Here is a 17,282-nt window from a genome sequence, read left to right as displayed (position 1 = left end):
ACCCATTCCACCAGCTCAAACGTTAACTAATTACCCTTCATTGTGTGACAAATGACCCTCGTTGAAAGTTGATTAAGGGGTTATGTTCCATATCAAATTTAATCAATCGCATGGTCATACTTGCTTGAAATATTAATTGGATATGTTTTTCATTCAACCATTACCGATTGGCTACATCAAACTTAGATCCCAAAACTGACCCCTATAGTAGCATGCAAGGTACGTATCAGATGCGACTCAAATTCTTGATAAACATACCTATTTTTTATATATATAGTATGTATGCACTGTGCTGTTTGTGGAGTTTTGTACTGTTCTTCTATGTTTCTTGTTTGTGATTTTGAGTTCTATGTCTTTGGCGTTTACCCACTGCCACTAAACCGGGTCTATGTTTAAATTCTTTGCTACTGAGCTTGTTTCTGTAGCTTTTTGCATAAATATCAAAGAATTGACGTTAAAGGGCGTGTTACTTAATGGTATAACCTTTTGACATAAGCCCCTCCCTTAAACCCGAAACTGAAAAAATATATTTAAAAATGCTCTACATATGTTCTGCCTATACGCGAGTACACGGCTGAGACCACATGATTCTGAAAAAAAAAACTATTTGACTACTTGAAACTAAAACGGTCGATTTCAACTCCTGCAAACTCCTTTAGAGATACGGTCGCAGCTACCGAAGCCAGAACTTCAAATCGACGCTTATCAGCAGCTTATGTAGACCAGTTTTTGTAATAGTCAATAAAAACATTAATAAACAGTATAACTAATTCGTGTTGGGATTCTTTTTATGGTATGTATAACTGCCATTACCGGCATTTCTTGTAGTAAAACAATTCGTTTATTACAGACGAATTTTAAGTAGAATTAACGGATTTAAGGTTTGGATCTGCTGCACATGCCATGACGCCTTTTTTATGGCTCGGAGAATTTCCGGGAATTTTATTCCTAGGCAACCCTTTCCAACACGGAGTTACAAGATCCAACCCAGACGTGTTCTGTTGGCATTGGCAAACCAGTTCATATCCACGGTGAAATATCGCAGATTACGCTATAATACATAGCGTTCTCAAATGTATTTAATGCGAATGCATTTACTTGGAAAACGACATCACCCGAACCAGCCACTAAAACCATTTTCCATAACTAAATAAAAAAGCACCTCAGAATGCACCAGATTGCACCAGGGTTTTCAAAGTTTTCAGAGAGGGCATACCCCACACCCCCCTCCCCCGGGCCTACGATTTTGTTAGTGAAATGTATGCCACAAGCTTTATTCAATGCTTTTCTAAGCCTAGATCCTTATCTCTGCAGATCTCTGCTGATACTCTATGGACATAATTGTACAGTTTCATTTGTATACGAATTTTCAGAAATTAACGCGAATCATCGCTTACGGTCGCGTAGAATTTTGAAATGAAACTACACGTTCATACACGACATAACAGATAATTTATTAAAAGGGGGCAATAAAAAACAATGCTAGTTGGAAAACTTGATCAGGTTTTCACATCAAATCCAAAAATATTCGCAGTCAGGCATAAACTTATAATAACTGTTATATATCGACGCTGTATAGAAAAAACAACGTCTTAAGGACATTATTATCCAGTTAACTGAAAGTCTTTATCCAGTATCCGAGGATTGCTCCTTAATCAACTTGTAAGGTTAATAAAGTGTATTGTCATTACGTTCACGAACACACGGCGAAAGATATTTTTAAAAATGAAAATGAATATTTTGGCAATTGCAATTTGTACAGTGCAATTAAGACAGTGTAAAAATGACACTTTTTGTAAGGCCTAAAAAATCAATTGTGTGGTTCGGGTAACATGGCCCCTAAGAAAAGGTAGGGTAGGTAGGGATTTTTTTTTTTTTTTTTTTTTAGTTTGGTACAGGTTTGTTTGCTTTGTTTTTGTCCTTTTTCAACAGAATTTCAGTTATATAAGGACATTGCTGAGCATCGCTGCAGTTAAGTGGTGTGTCATTGCCAGTTTTGTTGTCATTCGTCACACACCTTCCGAAAGCAAAACATATTGATAATTAAATGTGACAATACTGACCTGCTTCAGCATCTCAAAAACATTTCTCTGCCATTCTCCAAGAAGTAAAGTTAGGATTAGTTTATATACTGTACAAATGGCAACAGTCCCAGGTTTCAGTCCCAGTTTCAAAGAAAGTCGCATGTTGTCAGGCACCAGCCTATGTCAAAACTCCCAGTATTTAATATTTCCTTTCTATACTAGTAGTATGTTTGCCCTGCTGCTATTTTATTTAAACTATTTTTTATGATTGCATCTGACAACATGACAAGTGAAAAGGGTTATGCCTTGTCCAGAAGTGGTGGGTGGGGTATATTGAATTTAGACGGCATTCAATCTTATGTTTGGGAAAACTTATACTATTATCCAGAGACATTTTGTTCCATTGTATATACCTTACCCGAAAAGAGCGGAAAGTCGGAGAATTTCCCCATAAATTGTACGACAGGAATATCGTACAGCTGTTCTCCATACAAACGGGTCCATGGCCCCTTGTCGGATGTTGACATGTCAATCTCGGATACAGATCCCGGCTCGAACAAAAACATTATCTCTACATCTTCGAAACTCATCTTGGGTTAATGAGCTTAAAATCCCGACGTTCTGGAGTGTATTTTTTCGCAAGTCGCACCCAAAAAACAGTAGGGTCGGCGATATTTTCCAGGTAGGGTCGGGTGACCCGAACCACACAATTTATTTTTTAGGCCTAAACAAAATAATTGTATTGGTTGAAATTCATCCGGTATACTGCGTGGCAAGGACTGATGTCCGTTTTGTATCATTATGTAGAGTGTTCTTATATAAGGCAGTTAAACACTATAATCAAGGGAAGTAATAAAACAAGGTTTAACCGTCTTTTTAATCTGTTTATGGGACAGAAAAATAATTTCATGTACAAGATAGATACATGAACTGCTTACGTTAATATATGTTTGGGACTAAAGAATTAGTTTTCATTTTGAGTTTTATATCAGAGTACACATTTCCACAGCGTAATATTTTCCCACTGCTGTACTGCCATACTGCTAGACTGCTAGCTTCACATCCATGTGCTAAAGATGCATTGTGTCGTAAGCGATGAGATACATGAGTAAGTAAGATCCAATGCGATGTCCAGAACAATACCAATTTTATGTAAGTTTTCGACCATTTTCTTTTTTTTTTTCTTGCAATGGTCACCTGGTGTCTAGCCCCTTTAAATCAAATAGTGTTAAGTATACTGAAGACAAAAATTACGTCAAGATAATAATTTAAAAAAAAATCCTGTACGACATATCAAAAACGTTTTATTAATAAAAGTTAACTTTAAACACATTAAAATGAATATTTTGTAAAACAATATGGTAATTCTTTATCATTTGTTGTAGATATTTTTTTAAAAAATAAAACGGTGTTTCTGACGAAGATACACCAGTTAACATGCATAAACATACATTTGGGGTGTGATTTTTTAACATGTGTACCTTCCAATAATAATAATGATAAAAAATGAATCCCAAACTACCGCAAATAACCAACTGGAAATGGTCAAGTAGCTAAATATAAACATAAACATCTAACTGCATTTTTAAATAGCACGACAAAGCGACATGGGGAAAAGAGAAATATCATTTCGTTTTTCAAGAGTTGATACTTAAACAAATAAAAATCGAATTCTACTGAGAAACAATATTACAATTTATGCACGAATCACATCTCTGTCACATAAATTGATGATAACAACAACAACAACAACTCAGTTGCAGTATCAGCAGCAACGCCAACACCTTCAACAGCAACATGGTGATGATGATGATGATGATGATGATGATGATGATGATGATGATGATGATGTATGATGATGATGGTGATTTTTTTCGATTGATATAAAAAACGATATTGAACGAAAAATGTTTGTTTCTCGTTTTTTTTTATATATGAATAATAATACCACGAGAATACGGGATATATACGAGGACCTGTTACATGTTAAGTGTAATTAGTAACTAACTCCGCTGATCACAACATGTTTGGGTTCATTAGAAATCAAATCATAAGTCTCTTACAACTCCGCGATTACCCGGTATGATGACTTGATTAAAATGTACTACACTGTCATGGGCGTACCTAACGTACAATCTGTTTTGGTTACCCAAAATAAGCAAGTGTGTAAATTCGAAGTCCTTAATAGAAATTTAAAGCTGCACTCTCACAGATTGAACGTTTTGACAACATTTTTTTATTTTTTTTTTGGAACGAGCCAATTTGCGAAAATCCATGGAAACCAGTTAATTAAGACTGCTGACAAAAAATTAGATCGTAGATTTTTATATTAAAATTCAAAAAATATGTTTTATACATTTTACTTAAACCGTTAGTAACGGTTAAGGCCATAAAACATAATTTTTGAACGGAAATATACAAAATCTACGATCTGATTTTTGTCAGCAATGTTTTATCATTGGTTTACAGATATTTACGCAAAAAAATTGCTCTTTCCAAGATTAAAACAATAAAAAAGTTGTATAAATGGTAAAAATGTGAGAGTGCAGGTTTAAAGCTACGGGAATATATATCTGAACAATTCAGCAAAACATCTTAAAAACGAGGCCGAAAACTATTCTTCTACTGATACACCCAAGTGACACTCTTATTCAAAATCAATGCATACACATGTATAACAAACATCAATTTTGACTGATAAACCTTTAACTACTTCCTCAATAATGTATTAATGGAAAATATTAATTACTGCTAACAAGATTGTAACCGTGTATTTAATAGCAGAAAGCGCAAAAAATATTAAATGATTGGGGAATGCTAAAAGATTTACTGTGATCTATTATAGTCTCATAAGGGAGAGATACCGTGTCTGATGCTCATTTTTGTCAAATTAAACTCGGTATCCTTCATAAGAACCATTGTTTTCGACATTTATTCATCTTTTTTGGAATATTAAAACAATATTATTATTTGTGGAAAATCTTATTTGGGAGTAAGCTTACATTCTAACAGATAATGAAATTCGTTTCCCTGTGCTATTATCATTACAGAATGGACACTTTCGACATTATCCCCACTTCCAGTTTCGCGTCTACCCCTCTGATTCATACAACATGTTGAGAATAAACCAATGAATACTTTCACGTGTCGACAGTTCATCTGGCTCAAGGTTTTCGAAAATTCTCGAGTTCTTTCTAACTGAGTACATTTATTAAATAAATCTGTTTTATATGTCCGTGATATTTTGAAAAGAAAGGACATCAATCTTGTCTTATCATATTAGGTTTCTTTTTTATTTCTTAAATACTGAATATTCTTGAACAAATTGTGTGCATCAACTTTATTTTTAAAGTCATTCAATATGCAAATACAAAAATTGAATTCACCCATCAATTTTGGGTACGTTATCAAGTAATGTTATATAGTCCTAACAAAATATAAACATTTAAATGTTTAACCACACTTGACTGGAAAAAGTGGAAAAAATGAAATGAGGAAGTAATTGTGAAATTACTTAAGTACTTTCGAGATAAATGTGCCAGATACGCCCCTGACTGCCTGTTAACGTAGATTGCGATTTTGCTTGCGGTGTTAATTGTCCATTAGCAGCCAAATCTGCTTCGCACTTACTGTTGTGGTATGCCATGATAATATAGATCATTATATCACGATGTTGTACTATTGTATTAGCATATTGACCGTCGGTTGACGGCTGTTCGTTTTGTTAGCTCATTAGATAATGTGTCACGTGTTTCTCTTAATGGTGTGAAATGGAATCCAACTATTGAACATCGGACAACGACTTCGGGAAATAATACTTAGCTTAGATAATGCATTCAATTATTCAGATTACAGCCAGTGTTGTCCATAGAATGTCGCAAAGGACGTGGATTGACGTCTATTGTTTCTCGAAACTAAGGTAGCCTTTGTTCATTCGGGAAATGTTTGTCAATGCAGAAACAAGCCACAAACCCACACGGATACTTAATTGATGTTCAGGGATTTATTTCCTATATTCATTAACGGTAAATTACACAAATAAAAATAATTTCTTATCGATATATTGTATTATTTAAACCATGTTGCAAGTAAGGTAAAAACTTTTCAAGTTTTTTTTTCAATTGAGATCATAACTGTATATTCACTTTTAAGAAACGAGGAAAATCTACAAAAATAAAGTTAATGCTCAAGAAATCAAAATTTATTTTTTGTCTTGGAAAGGGCAATTTTTTGCGTAAATTTCTGCAAACCAATGATTAAAGATTGCTGACAAAAAATCAGATCGTAGATTTTCATATATTTCCGTTCGAAAATTAATGTTTTATGGCTTAAACCGTTACTTACGGTTTAAGAGAAATGTATAAAACATAATTTTTGAACTTAAATATAAAAATCTGCGATCTACTTTTTGTCAGCAGTCTTATATAACTGGTTTCCATGGATTTTCGCAAAAATTGGCTCGTTTCAAGACAAAAAATAAAACTGTTGTCAAAACGTTCAATCTGTGAGAGTGCAGCTTTAAAGGGACTAGACACAGAAAAATAAGAATATAATGCCAAGTCTGCTAGAACATAAAATTTCAGATATTAGATGTAAAAGAACAAATAGAATTATTGGAACTCGTACATACGTATACATGGTACATATTATTCTGAGGAGCATGTGATGTAGGAAAATATCGATTGTTCTTCTATTACCACTTGCAGTGCAACATGAGAAGCGATAATGTGCCTCAAATAAGAAACGACTCTACTTAAGTACACTTGAAGAGCAAAACATTGGCACATCGCAAAAAGGATATATACAGTACACACATATAGTGAAAGAAACACATTTCCCGCGGCTTTCAGCGGTGGACATGGGTTGTACGTTGGCGACTCCTCCCCCTGGGCTCGTTGACAACAGGGAACTGGCCCAGATTTTGTCCCCTGAGGACATAAAAGTTGTTCAAGAAACCTGGCTTTACCTGCAAGACGACATGTCAAGGATGGGACTGGAGATATTTAAACGGTACGTGTTTAGTAACATTTAAACATGGTGTATATATATATATTCGTTTTGTATGCACGAAATTGTGATTACGCGTATGTACAACTTTGCGTCTATGTTACAAACGTTAAATTGTCATTTTCATTTATATCGGTATTTTCTGTAAATAAACTGTTTCTTTTATATATTTTTACTGGTCTATTTTAAGGTTATCATTAGATATATGTTAACAATATCGCACGAAGATGTGCAATGTAATATTAATGTATTTCTTAAATTGGTAAACTCTTGACATTTTGGTAAATTGAAAATGTAAGTAGACTGTTACTATAACGAAATAACTTAAATATACGTCTGGACGCCAGATACCCGTTTTGTTTCTTTGTAAGATTTTGAATATTTCTTTAGCAACATCAACATCGAACATTCTGTTTATCCATGTCAGACAAGGCCCCGATTTTGTTAACGCTAATAGTCGCTCATATTTAATAGCAAAATTTTCTTATCCCTGTTTTATCTTTACGCGTACAGCGAAGGCAGGGAACCAAATCGCTAACGTCAGCTATCGTGAGCGACTGTAAGCCTTTACTGAAATCGGTTATGTTTACTATATTCAGGGCAAATCTGTTTAATGAAAATCGGTTGTGGATCAAATGAATCCATGAGTGAAGTTGTTCACGGGACAAAATGTATTGCGAGCTAACACTAAAACAAACCTTTTTGTATTTTTATTGTATGCCTTTGAATGATACAAAATGACCGTTACTTGTAGTTTTCAGAAAAGCGCACCAACTTGTATCCTAATGTAACCAGTGTGTGTATACCACGTCATATATGCTACGCCAGAAGGCAACATTTTGCTTAAAATGAAGAATTAAATCAAAAGATAACTTTTATTTTACTTCACCATTTTAAATGAAACAAAGGGCAGTCTATGCCGCTTCAAAAGCTACGCCTTCGTTTTATTACCGGAGATTGATAAGGTGTTTAATTTCATCAAACACTTCGACTAAATTGTTTCCAAAGTATTGTTTTGACAGTGCTCCGTCAGACGGCCGTATTGTAAAGGTTTGTCGAAGTGTTTTAAGAAACTAAACTCTCAATCAAACTCTGGCAAAAGACCGAAAGAGGGGCTCCGTAAGCGGCGTAGACTGCGCTATGTTTCATTTAAAATAGTGAAGAAATAGGAAAGTTATCTTTGTTTAAAGTCTTCATTCGATGCAACATATTGCGTTCCGACGTAGCATTTATGACGTAATTTATCACTTAGTATACACACACTGGTAACGTCATTTCGGAAATGTCGTTATTGGACACGTGTCAAACACGCGATTAGGCTTGGTTTGGACGTAACAACGGGCTAAAATTTCAAAACAGTGAAAACAGGTGATATGTTGGAAACTGTGAAATAGCATTTTCAATTCACCGAATAATCTCAATAAAAAACATTAAATGTTCAAGTTTATATATAGATTCATATCTGACGACCTCTTTGTAAAATATATTTTAGCTATATTTCAAATCTATGTAGAATTAACTTGTTTTTAATTTGAAAAGCCTCGTTGTGCTGCTGCGTTAGCTGATCAATCTTGAATCTTTATTACATATAGTCAAGTCAAGTCAAATTTTATTTGTTAAGAAAGGCATCCGGCCCATTATATGTTTTCTTAATGACAGTCATTTTTTCCCTTTTCTTTTTGTTTCATTATTACAGTTACAAAGAATGCTATATTTTTTATTCGGTCATCGTTTAGACTTTGCATAGGATTTATGAAGTTTTGGAAGTCTTGCCTACCTGTGCACCATTGAAAGATATAAAAGTGCCTGTCTTGCCTGTATTTGTTACATACAAAGAATACATGAAATTCATCTTCTACACATCTGATATCAAAATTAATTAAGCAATATCTACACACTCGATTTTCCCTTTCGATACCCAAATGTCGACCAGTCTCAATAAACAATTTATGCCTTGAACATCGAATTATCGCTAACGATTTCCTCAAATAAAATGGTAGATTAATACATAAATATTTTCTTTGGTTTAACAAAGTTTTGAAATGCTTATATGCGTCACATCGTGTTGAGTCTCTCATATTTTCGAAACAGTTTTGTCTTTTACAATCAACTAATCTTTGCTTAAATTATATTAAAACATCACAAACATTTCCAAGTTCCTGATTTAGCCAGACAAAACCAAAACCATATTTGTATAATAAATTCTTTACAGAATTTGTGACAGAACTATCAACTGTCAAAGGTGCAAATACCTGCAAGTCAACATATATTGGTATTCTTAACGTCAGAACTATAGAGTGACTCGAAACAAAACACTTCGCTTCTGTAGTTTGTCCAATCTGCAAATGTGCTGTCAACAAACAAGGATTGTCGATGGTAAACACATCAGATCAGTAGGCAAACATGATATATACAACGACCACGCTTCATATAGATGAGAGGAAGTGAGTTAAAAGAGGTAAAAACAGCGCCTTCACTAGGCAACAGATCCGATTCGTTGAAGTCCAGTTGATTTAAAATACAATAAACATTATACAGAACATGTTCACCAACACATTTAACGACACTATGTTCTGTCTGATGCGGTTTTTAAGCTGTGTGCCGCTTGGCCTACAAACTTTTATACACACAACCGTAAATCGGAATCTACCATCGGCAGATCGACATAAACATTTTACACGGCCTGTAAACGCCAGCTCCACCACTTTAAGGTGGTGCAAAGAAAAAGAGCTGTCGACACTTCCGTGGTGGAGCTGTGCCCTATGTTTACATGAACAAACGTGAGTATGATTTATATTTTATTTGATAATTTCATTTAACGGACAAATTTCGAAAATTGGAGAATGTGGTACCGTGTAAGAACACTTCTATTGTAGGCTGGTTACTATGTCGTTTCAATGTTGTGCCAACTGTGGTGCCAGGAGCTTTTCTCCCGAATCAGACTTGTGCATATTTTGAGATCTGATTGCATAGCAAGTACATTTCGGTGCTTACACACCCCGTAAGAACATTCTCACGCATGAAACATAACTGTTATGTATAGTACCTATGCCGGAACACAACAAAACTAATAAGCACTTCTTAAAAAGGAAAAATGCACATATTTATAAAAGTGGTGGCGCTATCGAGTATGTTTTGCTCTTGAAGTATTATAAAAAGTTAACGCTTTTGGAATGAATACAAAAGTTGCTATGTTTATCATTCATTGAACATTATGCTGGTATGCATACTTCTTGCGGAAACAAAACTCTTCGCGAGCCACCTTAACCTTACTTAAAACTATTTCGAAACAAACGGCTAGGTGCTGTTAATTTTTACCATAGAACTATAAGTATCTATCATGTGTGTCCGGTTATGAGAGAGGTATTCTTGCATACCGGACGTGTGTTTCCGGTCATTTGTCCAGTGCTGGAAAAACGCATCTTACACTCCCCCCATGTAAGATGAGTTACGCGCAACAATGCGCTTCTTCTTATTTCTTTTATTGTATGGTTTATGAAAAGTACATTATTTCATTTCAATAAAGCGCAATCAAATAAATAAGTATGCAATTAATTAAAACAGATATTGAATAATCGTAAAATGCGATTTAAATAGTTACTATTTGACATCAATAGTGATTTAAAATTACTGCGCTTTATGACGTCAGTAAACAGGGTTTCACGCGCTTTTTGGTAAAATGTACAAAAGTGCGTTTTCTACGTCAATTCTTACACAAACTGATAATTTTAGAATTGCAAGAAAACATATCAATCATGTTTTTCCGGTCCGGACCGAAAAATCCGTCATTCGGTCACGCTGCGTGGCCTGTAACTCGGCAAGCCTCGTTACCGGCTTACGAGCGTGCACTCGGGTCGGATTTTTCCATCCGTACCGGATACACATGGTAGATACTTATAGTTCTATGGTAAAATTAACAGCACCTAGCCGTTTGTTTTCGAAATAGTTTTAAGTAAGGTTAAGATAAGTCGCGAATTGTTTTGTTTCCGCATGTAGTATGCATAACCAGCATAATGTTCATTGAATGATAAACATAGCAACTAAAGTATTTATTCTAAAAGCGTTAACTTTTTATATTACTTCATACGCAAAACATACTCGATAGCGCCACCACTACTCGACAGCGCCACCACTAGGTCAACAGCGCCACCACTTTTATAAATATGTGCATTTTTTTCCTTTTTAAGAAGTGCTTATTAGTTTTGTTGTGTTCCGGCTTAGGTACAATACATAACAGTTATGTTTGCATGCGTGAGAATGTTTTTACGGGGTGTGTAAGCACCGAAATGTACTTGCTATGCAATCAGATCGCAAAATATGCACATGTTCGATTCGGGAGAAAAGCTCCTGGCACCACAGTTTGCACAACATTGAAACGAAATAGCAACCAGCACACAGTAGAAGTGTTCTTACACGGTACAACATTCTCCGATTTCCGAAATATGTCCGTTAAATGAAATTATCAAATAAAATATAAATCATACTCACGTTTGTTCATGTTAACATAGGGCACAGCTCCACCACGGAAGTGTCGACAGCTCTTTTTCTTTGCACAACCGTAAAGTGGTGGAGCTGGCGTTTACAGGCCGTGTTTTAACATTTGACGAATTAATGCGCGCACGGGCGTTTCAACCCCAGCGTTATAAGAACTGCGGTGGTGAGCAACTTAATTTACATAACCAATGTGCTCTTATAGCTGCGGAGCTGCGTTATGCAAAAGTAGCTTGCTTTAGTAGCGCTGTTAAGAGTATTCATAACATGTTGTGCTGTTAAAATAGTGCGTAATAACACAATTAAAAATATAGAAAACGCAATTTTTTAAAAAACCTACGAGTTACAATATACATAATAAGAAGCAGAATACGTTACATGTTTCAAATGAACGCGTACTGAATCAAAACATATATCTGTGTTTATATTTTGGAATATTCGCGGCAGGGGATCTAACATAAAATCTGGGTCATCGGTTTCGAATAGGTTTCCGGGAAATTAGCATAGAAAACTCGGAAAAAACGGTAAAAAGATGGATTGTATTGAAAATGCAATTAAATGCTCATATTGCGTAAGATATAAAACCAAAACGTTTTAAATGAAATGATAATATTTCATTCATTAGTATAGTTTTTATGTTAAAATAACCTTAAATAGGCTAACGTTTGAATAAGATTGTAAATACGTACTTTCACAAAATAAATGGTTATGCGACAATCTTAATCCAGTATAAGATGCAAATAAAACTCTTTTACAATTAAAATCACATCGCTTGAAGAGTTGATAGGGTTTCATTTTGTCAATGAGTGGCAAAGTTTGAGGGCAACATTAAGATACGTCAATACATAAAGGGAATACATAGTTTGTGGATGATTCGGTCCAGAGGAATTGTTCGCGAGGATCCTGTCATTATGGACAGACCTTACACATAACATTATCAACATGTCCAATGCATTTTGTTGGATGCGTTTGGTTTAGCGGGCATACTCTGTTTGATGTGCATGGTAAATTTTACTAAAAATGCCCCAAATAAAATGCTTTATCCGTGGCAGTGCATTGTTCATTAAATCAAAGTTCCAGATAAGGTTTCATATGCAATTAACTATTGCTCCATACTTTTGTATTTATTTGAGTATTCCAAATATAAATTGAGTATTTCAAGTGACTGATACTTCACTGTTTTGATTTAATTGATTATCAGCGCAAAAACATCTAGTGATAATATTAAGATGTTTATGCTAATATGTATACAAATGAGATGAATTTGTAGAAGTCGTAGCAGGCCGAAAGCCTTTCAATGCTTAAGCGCTTAGATTGATATAAGTGCCCATTGGACAAGAACATTGACCAATAACTCTTCACAAGAGTGTATGCTTCTTTCATGTGACTCTCTGTTCTTCTATATTCAAAAGGCGTAGTTAATGCTTTTCTTATACATTAACATGCCATTTCTTGTTCAGTTTCTTGGCTGTGTCTCTATTTGGAAATAGTTTGTACGCACATTCGTAAATACAAATTTTCCTTGGGCTACCGGACCCAGATTTGAATATATCTGCCCCCCCCCCCCCCCCCCCCCCCTGCAATCCGATACACTGAGGTAGGGTGATGTTATGGCATGCCACTCCAATAACGTGCCTGGACCTGATACGACTCAATTCGCTCCTTACGTAAGAATATTATTTCTTTCAGGTTCTTTGCGCAAAATGGTGATCTCAAAAGGCTGTTCTACAAGAAACTCCATTGTTCAGGCGTGACGTTGGAAAACGTCGCTCACATTCCATTCGATGAACGAAAGCTTATGTCACATGGGCTTGTAGTCATGGAAGCGCTTGGTGCCGCAGTCGAATGTCTTCATGACAGTGATCAACTATCATTGCTTTTAATTGGTAAGACAAAGATACGTTGGATAGATAATTGCTGCTGATGAAATGTCGACCTTAATTTTGATAGACCCAACACCTGACAATTTTGACTATTTGGCTTCGATTGGAATACAAGCTCATGCCGTGTCCTTTTTTGGTCAAACTGGAGTGTTTGACTATAACTCATAAGTGATAAGAACGAGTTGTTAACTAGTTTTTATTTTGCAAGGATCCGGAAATTGACGTTAGTGAGGGTTCAACTTAGGGGCTTAACCTTTTGACATGCGCCCCTCCCTCAGAACCGAAATTTATGTTTAAGAATGTAGGCTGGGGGATAGAATTATTCAAGTCAAAAGAGATGGTGCATTTTAAACGTGTTTTATTACTTTTTTCTCTGAAGCTGACACAAAAAGTGAACTTAGACGATTTTAGGATGGGAGGTGAGGGCGCCGCCTACTCATTCCCTGAATCCTATATTGTTGTATACGGCATGACTGCTTAGACTCGTCTTTGTATGTTCTTTGCTTCGCTCTCACCCGATATGGTTTCCTTTGCCCCGTATATCCCATATCGGGTCAGCTACCAACCCCGTAACTTATAATACGTACAGCGTTTTTCAATTATACAGTTACTCATAACCCGCTTTATTCCATTAGATTAATTAATGTTACCGTCAGATCAATGTAATTATTATGTACGATTTTATGGCCATAACTGATGCAGATTACTGCATGACATTTATATATATATTATATATAGAGAGATTTATTTTGTAAAACCGTCTTAATAAACACTGTAACAGCATCCCGCCCCACCCCTCCCCGCGCAAAACATATATACTAAGGTGTATATGGACCGACGCGTTAGCCGAGGTTCGTTGATCTTCGGAGGCTGACTGTCATCTTATATTTCTTATATTATACATTTTTTTATCATTTAGTAATTTTAAAGCGTCTTTGATGTGTTTTATTGAACACATCTATTAATATTTACTTGGGAAAAAGGTCGTTGTGAAAATTGCAACAGCACTCACCAGTTTTACGACCTAGCGGACCGGCCAAAACATGATATGGACCGCTGACGTTTTAAAACTTGGAGTTTTATTCAAATACATTGATATACGGACCGATCGGTATAATACACTCAAAGAAGGGACACATTGATGTTTACGTTTTGCATGTTACGTTTAGACCATTATGACCGTCAAATTAGACGTAGGTAGAATCTTGATAGAGGTTTCATCTGGTTTCAATTAATAATGACATATGACTTTAAGGAAAAATAGTTTACACACAAGATGGATTATTTAAAATGTTTTTTTTTTGTATATTTGCAGGTGTTGGTGAGAGACATGTTCTGTATGGTGTACAACGAGAAATGATCCCGGTATGTTAGTTTGATTTAAGCTATGTAGTACAGTCCCTAGATGTACATGTATATGTGAATTTATTTGGTACATAGTATTTGTGTAAGGGTAGGGGGAGTTAGGGTCTTAAGTTCATTTTTTTAATTAGAGTGGACGTTTAGTATCAACTTGACACAAGTACCTCTAGGGACTAAAAGTATGCCCTATATGCGTATATGTTCTTTTAGATAATGTGTTTAGACTTCGAGCCTACTACTCTATCTGTATTCACCCTTACATGACAACCACTCAAACGATCATATAATCATGAATATTTTGATATTAAAATCTTTTAAAATTTTCAAGTTATTTGCATGGTCAACCCGCACGCCTTTTCATTTCATTTTATAGAAATAGCAATGCCCTCCATTATGACGAAGCCCATGTCTAGAACCATCCGTTCAATTTGAAACAAATATGAATACAAACTTTTACAAACGATATAACCACATGCACTTGGTTTCCAATATTTTCTTAATACCGATATTTTTTTAACATATCTACGTTTATTTTAAAGCGTCTGTGGCCAGCGATTGTGTCAGTGATCGAAGAATACTTGGGGGAGCATTTCAGCTCAAAGGCGGGGCGGTCCTGGGAGCGGGTGTTTCAGTATATCGGATCAAGAGTAATTGAAGGCATTGAAAGATGGCATAAGAACATGGACGTTGAAAAACAACTGGAACCCGATCAACACTGATAAAGTTTCTGGTCTTTCATTACAAAACATAAGCATTATAAATTGTGCAAGTACAATAGTTTGTTTCTGACATTTGAAGTGTAACTGTTGGCATTGTGAGATTGATTAAGAGTGTTTGAAAATACACAATATTGTGTCTCAACTCGAACGCTTTATTTACATATTTAACCGTGTGTTATGAAACTATAAACGAACGAGGATTTTATTATAACATACATTTAAGCGTTAGAGTGATTAAAACTTTACATAAATTGAAGCGATGGAGAAATTAAAACACTACAGGGATTAAAGCGTCGGAGTGGTAAAAAACCTTACATATCATGAAGTGCCTGCGTTATTTAAACACTACAGGGTTTGAAGCGTTCGATTGATCAAAACACTAAAGGGATTGAAGCGTTAGAGTTATTAAAACAATACAGGGATCGATGCGTTGGAGATATTAAAATACTAAAGGGATCGATGCGTTGGAGTTATTAAAACACTAAAGGGATCGATGCGTTGGAGTTATTAAAACACTACATGGATCGATGCGTTGGAGTTATTAAAACAATACAGGGATCGATGCGTTGGAGTTATTAAAACAATACAGGGATCGATGCGTTGGAGTTATTAAAACACTAAAGGGATCGATGCGTTGGAGTTATTAAAACACTAAAGGGATCGATGCGTTGGAGTTATTAAAACACTACATGGATCGATGCGTTGGAGTTATTAAAACACTACAGGGATCGATGCGTTGGAGTTATTAAAACAATACAGGGATTGATGCGTTGGAGTTATTAGAACACTATATGGATTGAAGCGTTGGAGTTATTAAAATACTACATGGATTGAAGCGTTGGAGTTATTATAACACTGCAAGTATTAGAGCTTTGGAATTATTTAAAACACTACAGGGATTGGAGAAAATGACATTCTAAAAGCAATGATTGAGAAGGAGAAGTTCGCAATGAAAGTGTGTTTGTGCAAGAGGTGAAATTTCTTGCAATCTTACACTCATATAAAATTGTTTTCTTTTCATCATATGCTTTAATTGATATACATGTAAGCTATATTGAGTTATAGTTTTTCAAAAGCGCGTCAAACTCTTTGCGAACTTTACGACACTTCGGTTATTGTATTTGTGTCCCAACCCTGTTCGCGCTTGTGTCCTATCCGAATGTGCAGAGCGAACTTAAATTTCATAAAGGTGATATTAAAAGTGATATTTTTTACTGTTGGAAACTGTGAAATATCATTTTTATTTCTCGGATAAATCTCTGTAAACCACTAGAAAGAATTTTTTTTTTAATTATGAAAAAGTAGTTAGAAATCAAGATTATTTATTTAAATGGTAAAGCTCAACTAAATCTAAAACATTCCTGTTAAAGTCGCATAAAATAATTCAAACTCGTTAATGTCAAATATTATCATGGTTTAAACATGCGTATAATTTACTTATACGTTTTTTAACAATTCTCACATTATATATGATTAATGTCTGATAATTTCATTGTTATTTACTTATGCCTTTTTTAACAACTCTTAGATTTTTTTAATAGTTTGCTTTAATTGTATGTCTTGTACAATAGAAGAAGAAACATTTAAGGTATTTTATGTACAAAAAAGCTTAAAAAAGCACTATTTATCAAAGGCAGGTACTTAGTAGCACTGTTTATCAAAGGCAGATACTTAGTAGCACGGTTTATCAAAGGCAGATACTTAGTAGCACTGTTTATCAAAAACAAATACTTAGTAGCACTGTTTGACAAAGGCAGGTACTTAGTAGCAGTGTTTATCAAAGACAGATACTTAGT

General features: G+C 35.0%; 1 protein-coding gene across 1 annotated transcript; it reads left to right on the top strand.

Moving 5' to 3' along the window:
- The first annotated feature begins 6,756 nt into the window (after positions 1 to 6,756).
- Positions 6,757 to 15,486, top strand: LOC128241100 (globin, polymeric component P2-like). The gene is made up of 4 exons (XM_052958079.1): positions 6,757 to 7,034; positions 13,212 to 13,408; positions 14,721 to 14,770; positions 15,307 to 15,486. The coding sequence occupies exons 1-4, from the start codon at positions 6,883 to 6,885 to the stop codon at positions 15,484 to 15,486; spliced, it is 579 nt and encodes a 192-aa protein (XP_052814039.1). The 5' UTR covers positions 6,757 to 6,882.
- Positions 15,487 to 17,282: the final 1,796 nt, after the last annotated feature.

The sequence above is a fragment of the Mya arenaria genome, chromosome 7 (assembly GCF_026914265.1).
Source record: "Mya arenaria isolate MELC-2E11 chromosome 7, ASM2691426v1".
NCBI lineage: Eukaryota > Metazoa > Mollusca > Bivalvia > Myida > Myidae > Mya > Mya arenaria.
The sequence above is the reverse complement of the archived record's forward strand: the minus strand, read 5'-3'. Positions and strand labels throughout refer to the sequence as shown.

Excerpts from the sequence above, each read along its gene's own strand:
- LOC128241100 (XM_052958079.1), top strand. The coding sequence starts at position 6,883 with ATGGGTTGTACGTTGGCGACTCCTCCCCCTGGGCTCGTTGACAACAGG. Across the intron at positions 7,035-13,211 it reads GGACTGGAGATATTTAAACG|GTTCTTTGCGCAAAATGGTG; the intron begins GTACGTGTTTAG and ends TATTTCTTTCAG. Across the intron at positions 13,409-14,720 it reads ACTATCATTGCTTTTAATTG|GTGTTGGTGAGAGACATGTT; the intron begins GTAAGACAAAGA and ends GTATATTTGCAG.